This window comes from Prunus mume, linkage group LG3 (genome assembly GCF_029339155.1).
Source record: "Prunus mume cultivar Tortuosa linkage group LG3, ASM2933915v1, whole genome shotgun sequence".
NCBI classification, from domain to species: Eukaryota; Viridiplantae; Streptophyta; class Magnoliopsida; order Rosales; family Rosaceae; genus Prunus; species Prunus mume.
Window position 1 is genome coordinate 15925144 of NC_142700.1, and position 18018 is coordinate 15943161.

Genomic DNA, 18018 nt, shown 5'->3' on the forward strand with positions numbered 1-18018 from the left:
AATAAGGCGCACCACAATAAAAAAAACACCTTATGTGAGCAATCTACTAAACAATAATACTATTTGTACTATATTTATTAGCCAATTAGAAAAGAGGTTAGTAATGTAGTCAGTAAATGAAAAAATCGGTGGACTCGAATCACTCAATTGGAATTGGAACCAATCCAACCATTCATCTCGACTGTTAATGGATACGTTTAGGAACTTGGACAAAGCTATGTTTTTGTACAAATTTAAAATACTTTTCTTACTCTTTTATACATATTATATAGATTAGTATTAGGACTTAATTGTAACGTATGCATGTGGCATGTATGTACTAGTGTTTGTAAATGATAAACAACTAGTATCAACAAACATTCAGATAAAGGAGCAAAGGATGATAATGGCTAAATAAAAAAATAAAATAAAAATAACGGAATCGGGGTGGGGACCATTAATGACCAAGTTCTGAAATATTGGCGGTGACTGATTTAGATAACAGTCAATATTTATCATAAATTTGCAGAGTGGCTCTGTGTTGGTTGGTTGATCTCCAGACTTTATAGACTGTAGTTGTTGTGGCATTAATTTCTTGGGACATGTTGAAGTTTCTTGCGTTGTTGCCTAGAAACTTGTATCAGACATGCATTCTTTTGTTCTTCAGTGTAAATTTTATCAAAAAAGAAAGAAAATAAAAAGAAAGCTTTGTGGTGGATGATTTATTAGGCGTTGTTAGGCCTCGCTTGATCTGTATTAGTTAGTTGTCGTTTCTTTTTGGGGTTTTGTTCCCCCCTATCTCATCCAAAAAAAAAAAAGCTGTGTTTTTCTGCACCATCCATCCACAGAGAATTAGTACTTGAAGGGTTTGGTATGTAAATGGTAATTTAATTTTTGTTGCAGCAAGCTAGCAACAATTACCAGGAAAATATAAACATGAAATATGAGTAACAACGTAGAGACTAAATATCACTAGACCAAATAGTCGTTGCCTTTGATTATAAGTCGAAAAAGCACCTTCTAAATACTCTGTGTTGTTAATCTTGTAATTATGCGGGAGATTAAGGCAGAGATCATTCTATGCATGACTGCGTTTCTATATTATTGGGAAATAACAGCTAGCTCTCAACATTTAATAAATGTCAAATTTACATTCTAAAACCATATGTAAAAGAAAACATTGGCATTCATTAACTAATTACGAGTATAAAAAACAGGTAATAAAATGAGAGTTCTGCAAACCAAGATGAAAGGCACCACAAGAATCTCTCAGAAATCAGAAACCACCACGAAGACGGAGGACAAGGTGGAGGGTGGACTCCTTCTGAATGTTATAATCTGCAAGGGTCCTTTTTTTTTTTTTTTTTTTTTATATATATTTAAAGAAATAGCGGCTATACTCGGTATTTTGGAATATTTTTCAAAGAAATAGTATAGTCGGGCGGCTATACTAGGATCTTTCTAATTTTTTAAAAGGGTTTTTCTCAGCAATGGTCCCTCAACTATACCCAGTGTTGCATTTGGGTCACTGAACTCAATTATTAGTTGCAGAGGTCACTCAACTATGTGTTTCGTTGCACCAATAGTCTTTCCGTCAAGTCCATTAGTTTTTTCCGTTTAAAATGATGACGTGGCAAGCATCTATGAGAATCTCATAGATTCGTGAGGGGCAAATATAACTTTTCAGTTAATTAAAACTAAAACAGTTTGCACAGAAATGACATCGAGCAAAAGGGGAAAATCGCTTCTAGGGTTTTCAAATCGAGAGGCATTGGACTTCGATTTTTGGGGGATTTTGGAACATTATCTCAACATTATGCGTTAATGGACTAAGTAGTGAAGTATTTTGAGTTAAAAAAGCGATAAAGTACAGATATAGGATTTCAGTTTCATGGAAATCATAGAGAAAAGTGTCTGGTCTACAATGTGTGGAGGCTTCTTCAAATGGAGACAATTTTTCGGTGATCTGGAGAAGCCCCCAAGTATGGTAAGTTACTATAACCTAAATATTCCTTCTGCATTTTATATTGCAATATATTAAGTTTGCAAATGTGTGGTCCAGTTGTTGACAATGAAGTTTTGACTTTAAGGTGGGAAAAAATGTAGTTGGAGTCTTTATTATTGTCTGTGGTCCTAATTCTGTCGGTTTGTCATGGAAGTGATTTCACACTTGCACATGCCTGCACTCACTTTGTCTTCCTTGTTTACTTTGTCCTCATTGTCATTGACATTGTTTGTAAGCATACCTTTGTGTAATGTGGTAGATGAAGAAGAGCTGTGTACTCTTGAACTCCACCACTTTGGTATGTTGGAGAATGACGTGTATAAGGGAGGCAAAGTATGCTATGTTGACAACTGTATTCATGACTATCTGTCATTATTGGATTTAAAGAAAATTGGGATAGATCTTGGATACAAAGTTGATATAACACAAAGGGTTACAAGCTTAAAAGTTTACTATAAGAGGCCTGTAAAAAGTGGTCAGCATGTTGTGAATGAGGTTGTACATGATAGTTGTATTCTAGGGTTGGTTGGGAGCATTTCATTAGATCAGGTATTGGTGTTGTATTACCATGATCCTACTCATAACAACGAGCTAGAGAGTGAAGATAAAGGGCAACAACAACACATTGAAGATGTTGGCAATGAAGATGAATATGAAGAGGAAGATGAGGAAGATGAGGAAAAAGAGGATGTTATTGTTGACAGTGATTATGAATTAAGTGAAGAAAAAGAAGATGGTAATAAAGAGGCTGCATCAAGAGCACAATCAAGGAACGATGCACCAAATGATGAATATGCACAATGTTTTGAAGAGATGAATGAAATGCCTCTTAATGAAGCCACATGGGAGATATCAGATGATGATGAAGATAGTGATCGACTTCCTTATGATGTTGATAGCTCTGGTGATGAGGAAGAAAGTATAAAAAAAAAAAAAAAAAAGACAAGCAAGAGGAAATGGAAGAAGACAAATTTTAAACAGTTTAGGAAAGAAACTGATTTGAGAAATCCAGAGTTTAGAATTGGAATGCAATTTGCCAATAAGGATGAACTCAAGGAAGCTATTAGGGAGTATGCAATTGTGCAAGGGAGGAATGTTAAATTGGTGAATAATGATAATAAAAGGATTCAAGCAAAGTGTGCAGGTCACACGAAATGCCCTTTTATTCTGTTTGCTTCCAAGATAGACAGAGATGAGCAGACATTTGGCATAAAGACTATGTCCTTAGAGCATGAGTGTACTAGAGTGGACAAACTGAAATATACTAATTCAAGGTGGCTGTCCAAAAAGTTTGCTGACAAGATTAGGAAAAATCCTGAGTGGGATGTAGGGTCATTCAAGGCTAAGGTTTTAGAAAAGTACCATATGAATGTTTCAAAGCATCAGATTTATAAAGCAAAGAACTTGTCCAAGGTGATCATTGAAGGCAACTATGTGGAGTAATATGCGAGGCTATAGGACTATGCAGAAGAATTGAAGAAGGCGAACAAGGGCATCACTGTGATTATAAAGAATAAGATGATGAGTAATGTATCTGTGTTTGAAAGAATTTATGTATGTTTGGAAGCTTGTAAGCGGGGATTTTTGGCAGGATGTAAACCTCTGATTGGTATAGATGGCTGCCATTTAAAGGGACCTTACACAGGGCAAGTTTTAACAGTCGTTGGTGTTGATCGGAATAATGGAATGCACCCAGTTGCTTATGCTGTTCTAGAGGTGGAATAAAAAAGTAGTTGGTTTTGGTTCCTTGAACTTTTGATTGAATACTTAAAAATTGAGAATGGGAAAGCTTGAGTGTTTATGAGTGACAAGCAAAAAGGTCTAATACCTGCAATTGTGATATTGCTTCCAACATGAGCAGAATGTGTGTTAGGTATCTCTACAAAGAACTTCAGATGAACATCTGGCCTTGCAAAAAATATTCTCTGGGCTGCGGCAAGAGCAACTACCATTCCCTGTATGAAGCAGAAATGGACAAGATGAAAGAGCAAGATGAAGAGGCATGGAAATAGGTTAAGAAAAGACCGGCCAAAAATTGGAGTATATCTCATTTTGAGCCATATTCTGAGTGTGATCTGTTGTTGAACAACCTCTGTGAATCCTTTAACTCTTGCATTTTAGATTTAAGAGACAAGTCTATCTTAACATGTCTAGAAATGATTAGAGTTTATATCATGTTAACAATGGATAATAGAAGGATTGCTGGTACGGTTTGGAGACATCCAATTGGGACTAGGATTGCCAAGATCATTGAGAAAAACAAGTTGGGAGCTAGTCAATGCATTCCTAGATTAGCAGGTGAGAGCAAATACCAAGTGAGCCATATGTATGGGGGAGAGTATGTAGTGGATCTAAAAGCCAAGCCTTGCTCTTGTAGAAGATGAGATTTGTGTGGGATCCTACATTCTCATGTTATTTCTTGTATCTTTCAAACAGAGGCAAATGTGTTTGACTATACACATGACTGCTATAAGAAAGCAGCCTACCCGAGTTTATATGAACCTATGGTACGCCCAATACCATCCATGGACCAGTGGTAGAGAACTAATTGGCCTCCAATTAAACCTCCTCCATATAAGAAGCAACCTGGAAGACCTAAGAAATCAAGGAACAAAGAACCAGCTGATGTTGAAATACCTGCTCCAGTTCCTCCAAACCCTTTGCCTCTATTGTACAATCCACCACCTACTAAGTTGAGAAGGATTTATGTCAAGATCAAATGCTCAATTTGTGGCCAGGAGGTAAATAATAAGACACGGCATGCCAACCAAGGGACAACACAGGTATTTGGGTCATATTTTCTGTAGTTTAATTTACTTTTGTTATTATTTACTTAAATTAGTTTTTTATTTTTGTTATTGTAGGCCATTCCTAATCAGCCCAACCAAGGAGCAGTTGGCTCTTCTACAGTCTAAGGGGCAGCTCAGGTATTTGGGTAATGCATTCTATAGTTTAATTTACTTTTGTTCTTAACAACTTTAATTGGTTTTCTGTTTTTGTTATTGTAGGCCGTTCCTAATCATCCCAACCAATGATCAGTTGCCGCTTCTACAGTCCAATGGGCAGCTCAGGTATTTGGGTTAAAATCTCTTTAGTTTAATTATTTTTTGGTCTTTAGGCCCAACCAGTTCATATGACCCTTTTTCTTTTGTTATTGTTTAGTTTATATCATGTTTATTTTTATTTTTTAGGCCCACCCTAATCAGCCCAACCCAACTAGAGGCAGAGGGAGAGGTAGATGAACTACTATAGGAAGAGGGAGAGGAAATGGGAGAGGAGAAATGCCAACTGGAAGAGGAAATGTAAGTGACAACTCTATCATGCTACTTTGGTTGGTTAATTTACTTTAGTTAGTTAATATGGTTCCATTTTATTTTAGGTTGGAAATGGGACAACAGAAATGCCAAAAAATTTCTCATCATCACAACCACTCCCATCATCATCACAACCAGTCTCTTACACTGGAGCTATATCATCATCATCACAACTAGGGGTGGCAATTTCGGACACGACCGATACACGACTCGAAACCCACGAGAAATTAGCGGGTTCAACCCGCACGATAAAAAAAAGGTCAATTTCGGGTCAACCCGTTCACCCGTTTAATAAACGGGTGGGTTTCGGGTCAACCCGCTATAATACCTACCTAACCCGTTTATTAAACGGGTCGTGTCACGGGTCGTGTCAACCCGCTATAATACCTGTCAACCCGCTAAAAAATGAAGAGAAATGGAGACTTCAGCACACACACAAGGGGTTTCGAACCCCTACCACCTCATTTTCTCTCAAACACCTTATCCACCATGCTACAAATAACTTTGTGATTTTATCATATGTCTTTTAGTATTTATAATGTTTCTTTTTCTTTTGTGTTTTCCTTTCTTTTCCATCTCTCTTCTCCACTTTTTTTTTTCTTTCTCCTCTCTCTTTTTTTTTCTCTCTTTTCCTTTCCTCTTCTCTCCTTTTTTCTTCTTATTTCTTTTCCTTCTCTTTAGTTTTTTCTCATCTCTCTTTTTTCTTTCTTTCTTTCCTTCAATCTTCTCTCTCTCTCTCTCTCTCTCTCTATTTTTTTCTTTCTTTTCCTTCTCTCTTCTCTCCTCTCTTTATCTTTTTTTTTCTTTCTTTTCCTTATATTTTCTCTACTCTCTCTGTTTTTTTTAATTTAAATTTTTTTCAATTGTGAGTTTCGTAACATGCATATAATTATTTATGAACCCGTTACACGACTCGAAACCCGCACGATAAAAGATGACCCGAACCCGACACGACACGTTTATTAAATGGGTTCGGTTCGGGTTGAGCATTCTTGACACGTTTATTATCCCGACACGACACGACCCATTGCCAGCCCTAATCACAACCACCCAAGTCTCCTGCCAAGAGATTCAAGTCTCCTGCCAAGAGAGTGAAGTCTCCTGCCAAAAGATTCAAGTCTCCTGCCAAGAAATTTAAACCATGGATGTTTCGAAAGCTAACTAGGAGGATGTCTATTGGATGTCTTTTTTAAAGTAGCTAGATGTGCTTTATGAATGGTTTGTTAGATGTGTTTTTTGAGTCTCTGGGCTGGATGTCATTGTTTTGTATTTGGTACATTTTGGAACTTGAACTGGTGCATTTGGTACATTTTGGAAGCTGTAACTTGGAACCTGATTTGGTACATTTGGTACATTATGCTTCTGTTTCACTTGGAACCTGATTTGGTACATTTTGGAAGTTGTAACTGGATGTTATATATGCTGATTTGGTACATTTTGGAACTAGGTGTTGTAACTGTTGATTTGGTACATTTTGGAACTGGTACAGAGCATCATCAAATTTCATTGCAAAATGAATTCAAATTTCGATACACTAACACCATTATGTCCACCAAACTCGAACTCAAATTTCATTGCAAAATAAACTACATATCAGTTACATTTCGACCTAATTGATCATAAGCTTTTCATAGTTTCCACCCGGAAATGTCAACCAATTGCTCAAGACACATAGCATCATCATAATCACCAAAAACCCCAAGACCCAATGACAGAAATGAAACCCCCCAAATCTGATTCTTTCTTGGTCGTTGGCCTGTTCTTTTCTCTTCCAACAGTCTTTTCTACTTGCCTAGTTCTCCAACTTCGTAGTCCAATTCCTTGTTTTCTCTCTCCACCATTTTCAGCTTATCTTCCACTTCTTTGTTATGTTCTTCTATTAACTTTAGGTCCTCTTCCATTGCTCTCATTCTTCTTAGCAACCCAGGAATTAGTTCTTTTCTCTTGCACAGGTCGGTGTGTCCAACCACTCCCAATGATGCCCATTTCCTCTGTTTCTCTGCAAAGTACGTTTCATAACATCAAAGCTAAACCCATCAAGCAACAAAATAAAATTTCACAGATTAACTTACTCGACTCATCTCACAAGCCTCAAATCTTCTCCCAGGATTTAAATTAGTCCATGAAGTCCATGTTTTGATATATCCACCGCACATGCATAGCTTCTTCGCACTAGGGCTCGGATTTGTTGATGAAAAGAAATCTGCGACATTTTTGCGCATCTTGTTTTTATGTGGCTTCCCAGATTTCCTTCAATTTCTAAAATTTCAGCACATCTACTGTTTTTATGTGGCTTTCTTCGAATATAAATGGGAATTATGGATTTATTTGGTGCCAGATTTGACATTTTTCGGAGGGAAGTTCTGTAGATAGGAGGTTGGACATGCGACTTCAAAAGATAAATTTGCCCATGAAATTGACACCACGTTAGCCAGACTTGATCAAGGACTACTGGTGCAACGAACACACAATTGAGTGACCTCTGCAACTAATAATTGAATTCAGTGACCCAAATGCAAATATAGGTATAGTTGAGGGACCATTGCTGCGAAAAACCCTTTTTTAAAATCGTATAGCCACGGCTATACTGTTATTTTTTTAATAATAAAAAAGGGAAATCGTATAGCCTCGCGGCTATATTCTATTTTTTTGGAAGAGACATCGGTGTTTCTAACGAAATAGTACAACTATACCCCTTTTTTTTTTTTTTTTTTAAGAAATAGTGTCTTCAAGCGGCTGTACTTGGTTTTTCTAACATTTTTCAAAAAGTAGAGCCAGGCGGCTATATTTGGTTTTGAAATTTTCTATAGCCGTCCGGCTATACTTTGTTTTTAGAAATCATGCCGGCTGTACAGTTTTTTATCTTTTCCAAATAGTATAGCCACGCGGCTATACGTGGTTTTAAAATAGTATAGCCGCACGGCTCTACGTTGTTTTAAAAAATTTCCTTTTGTTTTAAAACGAAATCGTATAGCCGACCGGCTATATGAGGTTTTTTAAATGTCTTTAGAAATCGTATAGCTGGGCGGCTATACTCTGTTTTTTAAGAAGAAATATCGGTTTTTCTAATATTTTTTAAAAGAAATCGTATAGCCGGTCGGCTATACTTTGTGTTTAAAAAAAGAAATAGTATAAACGCGCGGTTGTACCCCTATACTATTTAAATAAATTATGTTTAAAGCAAAGCATTTTACATATATATACACATATATTTTTCAATAATACATTAGTGTTCTATACATGTCTCACGTTTTTTTTAAAGGCGAAGTACAATAGTCGTATTGTACATGTACGTACGTATTTCTAACATTTAATAAACGTATTTCTTACAAAATTTTCAGTATTATACAAATAATTCTCACATATTATGTAATAAGAATAACATATGTTATAAAAAAATATATTGAAATATTATATAGGGGAAGATTAATATCTACTTTGGATATATTGAAACTAGCAAATTAAGATATATAAAGTATAAACTAATGCAAATAAGAGGGTTTTTTTTTCTTTTTCTTTTTTTCGGTTTGTATTAAATAATATAGCCGGTCGGCTATACCAATTTTTTAAAATTGTCTTTGAAAATAGTATAGCACATTACATTTATATATAGTACACCACCCTACTATACTATATTTTTTAAATTCGTTAAGCCGTGCGGCTATACGTGTTTTTCCTAATTTTTAAAAGAGTTTTCCTATTTAAACCCCACACTTTTTTTTATTCAACTCAATACTTAAATCATTAAGCTCTTAAGTTTTATTATTGTATAAAAGACAAAAATGATCATTCAACTTAATTCTTAACCCTAGTACATATATATACGCACACCACCACTCTTCATATTAAGTTTTAGAAAAACACAAACTCCTCTACACCTTAGTGCCAGATTACTCTTCTTTTTCAATCCATGAAACCTTCTACACTCTCATCTTCTTCACAAACCCTAAATACAATATGCAAATAGTGGCTTATGAGTCATCAATTGAGGTATGCTACTTAAAGAGATCATTAATGTTACAGTGCCATCAAGATTATAAGATCCTCAAAAGAAGAAAAGGGGAAATTATAAAAATGAAACAAGCAATTTTTTTCTATAAGCTTCATCCTTAAAGACTTGTAAAGTCTACAATTTGCAAAAACTAAAACTAATGCTTCTAAGGTCAAGCTGAGAACCCAAAAAATGGTATCAATATCACAATAGCTGATCCTCCACTATAACTACAGAAAAACAAGAATTTCGAAACCTTCTCATTTTACAACACATTTGAAAATCTTCGAGACTCTGAAGCCACATAGTTTATAACGACAATAACCAAACAAGCCTCAATCTTGTGTCCAGTTAAAAACAAATACTAATAAACGAAATTAATAACACCCCAATAAAAGAAAGGTGCACCTTGAACACTGATCTTCTGATAGAAAAATCACTTCCAACAAGAGCAGTAAGTGAACCCTACAAGCAAAATCATTAAAACCCAATAACAAGAACAGCAAAATTAATCAAATATCTTCATTAAAACCCTAAACCCACAATAATAAAATAATGCTGCTACACATTTAACAACAATGTTTTTATCTCTTTAAGTAATGTGAAGTTGAGGTAAACTTAGAGTGGTGAGGGACAAGATAGCGGACTATGTGGTGTGGGGTGTGAGGTTGATGAGTTTTCTTTTTTTTATTTTTTTATTTTTTCCTGCTGGGTGTGTATTTAGAGATAGTTTGGGAAGATAATGAGGTTTTATTAGAAATTGTGAAAATTTGAATTAAAAGTTGGGGTGAACAAAGAAAAGTGCAAGATTCAAATAGAAAAACTCTTTTTAAAGTATGGTATACTTCTTTAATTTAATTTATGTAATATCTTAGCCTTTTTGAATTACTTTAATTAGTAATTATATTTTCATTATTATTTAATATTAAAACATTAAAGAAAAAGTCCACCGAAATATTTAATTTCTATTTATTAAGTCTTTTATGAAATCGTTTGAGTGTCTTAGTTAAATTTCCCCGTACCGCAAGAACCCTATCCATTACTATTAGACCATTACTTGAGTATGTATTGTCTTTTTTTTTATTTTTTACTTTCCAGAGTTATGACCTAACTAATTGGGCATTGACCCAAAGACCAAACCCAACAAGCTCAATTGGGCCACTTGCATAGCATAATCCTAACTATTTTATTTCCAAGAATAGGTCTTATAAAGACCTTCAAGGAACTATAGTTTTCCAATGTGGGACTAATTTCAACTCAAACATATTTGCAATGCCTTGCAAAAACCAACATTATACATGTACGTAAGTATTTCTCATGTTTAATACACATATTTTTTTTTACAAAAATCTCAATAAGACATATAAAATTCACGTATTATACAGTGTTCCTCGTGCAGCAAGCCTTGGGCCAAAACGACACAGTGTTCCTCGCGCAGCAAGCCTTTCCTTCGGATCAAATATCAAACAAGTGGAGGAAATTTCTTGGGATCACACAATCAACTTGATAGGACCTTCAAGCTTATTTCCATAGAATTCATAAGGTCATTTGACCCTATTGACTCAACTGTGGGTCCGTCCCTGTTCTTAGGTGTAGTTGTGGCATGCGTTCTTTTGTTCTTGGGACATGTTTAAGTTTCTTGCGTTCTGTAGAAACTCGTATCAAACATGCATTCTTTTGTTCTTCAGTGTAAATTTTATTAAAAAAGAAAGCTTTGTTTTTAGGGGTCGAACCACGTGTCGATCAGCATGAAGTAGCAATACAAGGGTGGCAAGTTGCAAGTAAAAGACATCCTATTTGCAACCCTCATCATTTCTCTCAAATTATCCTGTGTAAACAAAAACCTGTAGTTTTGAACCACCTGCAACAACTCTTTACAACGACACTACAAATCCAACACCTCCAGTCGATGGCAACATTCTTCGTGAACTTGCGTCGCGTTGCTTTGAATTGACTCGTTGCATGATCTCGTGAGCAACGTATCACAGAGGAACTCCCTCTGGAAATTCATATAATTATTAGGGTGTTCGTTGTTAATCGTGGTGCTATTAGCCTCATAAGTACTGATTAATGTACTAATCAGAAGTAGGGTTGTGAACAATGTTGCTGGTCGGGTTGTCAGCTTTGACATTGTGGTTGGATTTTAACTATAATTATATGGTAATTAGGCTCAAGAGTTGATGATATTTTTATAGGTGGTTAATGAAGGACAAAAACTTTGAGGGACGGAAGATTGCTTGATAACAATGTTTAAGCATGTTTTGGGTTAAACGAACCTAGGAAATTAGTAAACTAATGTCCACCATGCATCATGCAAAATAATATTCAAATGCTCAGCAATAGAAAAATAAACTGGTATATTTTTTCTTTTTGTGCTATACACCAAATATACGGTAGGTCTCATAATCTCACTATAGGTCATGAAATAATTTAAAAATGATATTTTCCAATATGATTTCATCATCAAGAAGAAAATTAAAAACAATTTCATAATTTTCTGAATTCTTAATGGAAAAGACGTTTTTTTTTTTGTTTTTTTAAATTAAAGATAAAAAGAAAGAGTAGATGTGGGCGTGTGAGTTGCCCATGGTTCACTGCTTGCCTCTTTAGAGCATCCATAATAGTAGTGTGTAAAGGTAGATGTATGCTACATTTACACATATTGCCACTGAAAGTTGCTGCAGTGGGAGGATGTAAAGGCTTGTAAATTCACATTGGGCATTGAATGTGTATAAAAAAAGATGCTAATTTATATCAATTTTTAGACCCATTTTGCGGACCTTGCAAGTAAGAAATGAGGAGAGATGAGAGAGAAGAGTAGTAGAAAAGGTGATTCCACTCTCCATGTACACGCAAATAGAAGGATACTCTCCAGAAAAAGCACTGTGATGGGCCCGACGAAAGACAAAGTGCAAATTAGCCGAATAGAGCCTCTAACGGTGACCAAATGAGTGGCTGAAATTGTTTCTTTTTGAAAATCAATGGCCCATATTTAATTGCATTTGATTAACACACAAAAATTGAATATACATCTTCCCCATTGAAGCAAAAAATACAATTACATCCTCCATTGGTGTAAAAAGGATGTCAAAATGACTTTACACCCCTAAATTTACACACTACCATTGTAGATGCTCTTACACCCTAGTTCAAATACTCTATTGTAAATTAGGTTAATATAGATATGAGTGTGTGAGTTGGTCATGGCTCACTACCCTTCTCTTTGCCTCTTTACACCCTATAGTTCAAATACTCTCATGTATATTAGGTTAATTTATAGTGTTTAGATTAGGAAAATGTTTCCCTCCTTCCCTATAAGAGCATCTCCAATAATAGCAGCAAATTGAACTCTTCAAAGTAAAGTTTGTTGACTTATGTGACAATTTGAAAATATTTGTTTGCTACTTTAATAATTTGTGGCACAATACACTCTTTATTTTAATTAATGCAATATCATGGCAAAAAAAAAAAAAAAAAAAAAAAAAAAAATTTGTGAAGAAAGTCTATATATTTATTATTTAAAAAGAAAAAGCGTAGGTTTTTAGCATTTTCAATGTAAGTTTTGTTATTCCAAAGCAAAATTAAATATTTTGAAGAGTGAAGGTCAACTTGTCAGTCCTGAAAAGAGAGAAAGGAGTTGCAGTTTTGATGACTAAGTTTGACAAGTTTGTTGGAGGAAGTTTTTCTTATGTGGCTTACCAATTTTAGCATTCCAAAGCTATTAAAAAGGCTATAATGCGTTATTTGAGGGAACGAAGCAAGCAATATACCACACTTGTATGAAAAAAAACAGAAAATAATAATAAGGGATTAAGGATTTTCTAGGAAGATGACATGTATTTTTCAATTTTTCCCCCTAACGTTTGCTGTGGGTGAAACGTTGACGTCAATCGCCAATCACAAACGATGCCGTATTGATCGTTCCAGAACAGACAAGACCGACTAAATCCATTATTTCAACAAGGAACGGAAAACCTTGTTGCTCTTTCCCTACCTCACACACCATCGTAAATACACTCATATCCACACTCGCTTTCTCCTAACGACACCTGTCGATGCAAACTTTAAAAGTTCCCTGACAGCGCGTATATATCAAATAAAAATGTCTGCGAGTGCAAATGAACCGACTGAATCCAAAGTCCACTGTATACCTATTTTTATTTTTATTAATTAAATAAACTTACTATTATCAAAACATCCATCTCAAGCAAATTTTCTATTCACTTTTTCTGTCTTCCCAAACAGCTATCTAGTAAGAGAAAGAGAGGTCGAGAGAGCTCAGGCTTATCTGATTTTTGGGGTTAGGGTTTTTCCTCTTTCCGACTCGCCAATTCCAAAACCCTAATTATCGGATCAGGTAATTGGGTCTTGAATTCCCGCGATTCCTATTTGTCTCTGTTTTAGGGTTTTTATGGTTTTATTTCTGCTCTGAATTTTAGGGATTTTGTATATAAATTGGAGATCGTTTCTTGGTTTTGTTTGAACGGAAAGTATTAGGAAGCGAAGATGTTCTGAGAGAGCAGAACAAAGTTTTATTATTTAGATGATTTACTTCTAAGTTTTCACAATCTGATCTGAAAAAGATTGAAAGATAACTTTTTTCATTGGGAGCTCTGTTTTTTCTCTAATACTTGAAAGAAAAAAAAAATCATTTAAATTATTATTTTTGATTAATATGAAGCCAAAATTTTGGTGCTTTGTCTTTCTAACCCTCTATTTTGCGTTTTTTGTTTTTCTTTTGTTTTCCATTTTTACTTTTAACTAGGTTCTGTTTCCCATCAATAGGGAAGTCAGAAATTTAGGGTCCAAAGAAACTGTGATTTTATAAAATTGTGTGCCTTCTGTATTGCAATTGCATTCGATTTAGAGTCTGTTTACTCCCTTATGATGACAAAGTTGACAAAAATAGATGGGTTATAAACTTTTTGATTATGTGATCTGTGCTTTCTTATGTTGTTATCAGCTTTATTCTTGGGTTATCTTGGTCAGATAAAATGGTGATTTAGATTTTCTTTTTTATGTAATCCAGGTCTGAGCATTCTGGTTAGCAGGCCCTCTTAGGTTAATCAACCAAGTTTCATGTCTGAGCTCGACGTACAGATTCCTACCGCCTTTGGTATGTTCAGTGTTATTCATAACGCATTTGTGTGTGTTTATGCGCTTGCAGACATGCTTGTAACTCTACATATGAATTCTTTTGGATATGTTATTTGATAGCTCTGGGGCATTATATTGGTTGACAACTTGGATACCCAAATGCTTAAGGGATCATTTTAGACACTAACATGTAAGATTACTGCAATTTAGAAGGACTGTTGTTTGAGCAATTGGTTTGTATTGTATATCAACAGAGTGTGTCTACTACTCTTCAGAAATCTGACCAACTGATCAACCCGAAGAAACCTAAATGGTTAGGCTTTCCCTCTAATTTTATGAATCTGAAGTCATTGGTTCAGGTGTGGGGATTATGTACTATAAAATTTGATTAAACCAACTTTGACAAATGTGTATGTGTGGTGAAATGAAATATATAAGGTTGGGCATGGGGTCCTTTGAACATTACGCATGCACTCTCGCTGCCACTTCATTATTAGTCTGTTACTCATTTTTATTGGTATACATTTGAAGCACAGAATAAAAATCTTGTTGAACATTTCCCACATTGTCTAGGATAGATTTTATTATTTTTCCTTGAATTTATGAAAAAAGTGGTGGTAGCTTACTCCCTTCTAAATCAGTGGCCTTTACTTCAAGGTATATAGGTTTGAGTCTGGATAGCTAAATACCAAATAAGTAAACATCGAGTGGGAAAGCATTCCATATTTAGAATCTAAAGCAAGGAGAACAAATAAAAAAATTCACCAAAAAATAGGATCACTTTATTTTTTCTACTGGAGAAAAATGGCACCAATCAGTCATTTTAAAGGAATTATGCACTTCTACAATGCTAACCCCTTCTGTTTTTATCCCCTCTTAAGTTTTCTTGATTGTTGCACGAGGTCTTATGTGTTTGTAGACTTGGATATCACCCCTCCTTCGCTTCCTTGTCTCTCATCCTTTCTTTTGACTCCCTTCATTAATCTAATTTGAATACTGATGCTTGGTTTCAGATCCCTTTGCTGAGGCAAATGCTGAGGACTCAGGTGCTGGGACAAAAGAGTATGTGCACATTCGTATACAGCAACGGAACGGCAGGAAAAGCCTGACAACCGTGCAGGGATTGAAGAAGGAGTTTAGCTACAACAAGATACTCAAAGACCTTAAGAAGGAATTTTGCTGCAATGGTACAGTTGTCCAGGACCCAGAACTAGGACAGGTGTGTGTTTAATATGGTAAAAGCTATAATTTAATTTGTACTAGACACCGTCTGATTGTCATCTTGTTTGTCTACAGGTCATTCAGCTTCAAGGTGATCAGAGAAAGAATGTGTCTTCCTTCCTCATCCAGGTAGTTACCAGTCCCAAAAATGGTTTAGGTGATGTTAATGTGTTCTATAGGTCTTGTTAAGTTGTGGAAGTGCTTGCTTGATTGTTTCCAGTTTTTGGCATCTTAGTTCTATTAGATGGTTTGAAAATGCAACAATTTAGAGGAATCTGATCTTGATTCTCGCTCTCTCTACAGGCCGGCATTGTGAAGAAAGACAACATCAAAATTCATGGTTTCTGAGCTGTTGCAGCAACTCAACTCGCTGCAGAATACATCTCCCTGTACACTCAGGGCAGAACATGTTATCTGGATTTTACATCATCTATAAGTTTGTCTGCTATGTGTATTGTGTTTCTGGTGTGTTCTAATTGCCAAGCAACTAGTGTTATGTGGATTGATCATGGAGTGTATGACAACTTGTAGCCGTCTTAATTTCAATCTCTATAAAGAATATATTAAGAATGTTCCTTATCCAGATTTCCCAGCAAATTATTTTCTGTGAATGGAAAACAATAAACATGTAAAGATTGGGTATGGGAGAGGCTATGTGGTATAATTTGGTTTCTTGATTAGGGTATGGGAGAGGCTATGTGGTATCATTTGGTTTCTTGATCAAAAGATAAGTTTTTCTTACCATGTGGTATCATTAAGTGCCTCCTCTTCCCCAGTTTATTTACCCCCCCAGTATAGCCTCCCTTAAACTAAGTTCTTCTTACTCGAACTACTTGACGGTATATCCAAATAATCTCTCTTTCAAATGGCTTGTTTGAATGACTCTTCTCATAATGCTTGTTCACTTAGTGGTTCAAGTAGTACTCGAAAGCGGTTCTTGATGAAAAATAGCTTCGCTTTTTGTTCTTTTTCTTAAAAAGTGTAATTTTGGCTAGCTCAAATTTGATATTTGAGGTCAATTGCCATGCATCTCTAAGGGACTTCATGAATGAACTTATTAGTACGATAGAAGTTGAAAAACTCAACTTTAAGGCTTGGTGGGCTATATTGAATTGGATATATTCAATTAAAATGAAAATTCCATCTTTTATTTAATTCTAAAAATAGGTTACTAGCATTCCTCTTTTGGTTCATGGGGAAAGAGGCTCGGGGATAAGAAATCAATTGCTTTCCCATGTTTGGTAAGTCCAAGCATGGGAAATGATTGTCTTGTGCATGGGTAAGCAAGAGGGGAAAGTGAAGCCTTCTTCTCCTCTTGGGTTTTGTTTTTCCTATCATGGGAAAGTTTGGGAAAATGAGCTAACATTAAATGCACATTTTTCATGATCATTTTGTCTACATTAACAATTTATAATTATAATATATCATTAAATGTATTTTTTAATTTGATTTAATATGGGTATAATTGAAAATTATACCAATTTTGTTTTCTATTTCTAATCAAAACAAACATGGAAAATGAAATAAAGTGATATCTCTGAGTTACTTTCCTAGCATTACCAAACATGAAAAATAAATATTTCATTTTCCATCCATTGGGAAATGACACGAGAATTCCGTGAACCAAATAGAGTTGTAATGGATTCATATCAAAATTTGATCCATTGAAAGTCTAAAGTTGGGTGTTTTTAATGGTGAGAGGGAAGGGACGATTATTTTGGGGAGTTGTAGTGGCTGGGCTAGGAGGGGGAGAGGAGGAGGGGATTGGAAAGAGAGTGATGTTTTTTTTATAAAAATTTTCAATAATTTATTTCATTATTTTAAATAATTTGCGGTTGATTTATCGCCATGTCGCATGTTATGGGACCATTTGATAGCAAAAATGACAAAAGATACGAAATAAAGGAAACCAAAGTGTGTCTACAAAAATATCAAATAAATCTATTCGATTAGCAAATTGAAAATTACCCCCATTAAGTACAAAGACGCTTAATTTAGAATGATTAGCGTAACCCCACCATGACTTGTGGAAGAGAGAAAAGGGAAAATGAAAAGGTATTTACCCTCTATTCCCGCACCCAAACAGAAAAATAATCAACGCAAAGCCGATCCGTCCACCCAATGAAAATATATTATTTCTTTAAAGGAGCCTTTGTCACTGATAATGACAATAGGGGTCTGCAAAACAAGTACGAAAAATGGCACGCACCCCACATGAACCGCCTAAAAAGATCAGAGGCAAATGACAGTGAAGTACACCCTCACACACACACACACCCACAACTCAGCCCACACTGTGGACTGGTTCATGTGTGCCACTTGTACCTGACCTGCGCGCTGAGCTGAGCTTTACCTCACAAAATTCTAGACCCTTCATTCATATCCTATCTTCTTCCCACGTGGCCCCTCCC

General features: G+C 35.4%; 1 protein-coding gene and 1 pseudogene across 1 annotated transcript; both read left to right on the forward strand.

Annotated features, from left to right (window-relative positions):
* The first annotated feature begins 3502 nt into the window (after positions 1-3502).
* LOC148918887 (uncharacterized) lies at positions 3503-4368 on the forward strand (annotated as a pseudogene).
* Positions 4369-13485: 9117 nt separating this feature from the next.
* LOC103342509 (protein translation factor SUI1 homolog 2) lies at positions 13486-16186 on the forward strand. Its single transcript, XM_008246143.3, has 5 exons — positions 13486-13646; positions 14319-14405; positions 15400-15605; positions 15683-15736; positions 15911-16186. Exons 2-5 carry the CDS (start codon positions 14369-14371, stop codon positions 15953-15955), a joined length of 342 nt encoding a protein of 113 aa, XP_008244365.1. The 5' UTR covers positions 13486-13646; positions 14319-14368; the 3' UTR covers positions 15956-16186.
* Positions 16187-18018: the final 1832 nt, after the last annotated feature.

What these genes read in the sequence shown, in the direction of transcription:
- LOC103342509 (XM_008246143.3), top strand. Translation starts at nt 14,369, where the DNA reads ATGTCTGAGCTCGACGTACAGATTCCTACCGCCTTTG. An exon ending in ACAGATTCCTACCGCCTTTG is followed by an intron (nt 14,406 to 15,399) that starts GTATGTTCAGTG and finishes GCTTGGTTTCAG; the next exon opens with ATCCCTTTGCTGAGGCAAAT. An exon ending in AGGACCCAGAACTAGGACAG is followed by an intron (nt 15,606 to 15,682) that starts GTGTGTGTTTAA and finishes GTTTGTCTACAG; the next exon opens with GTCATTCAGCTTCAAGGTGA.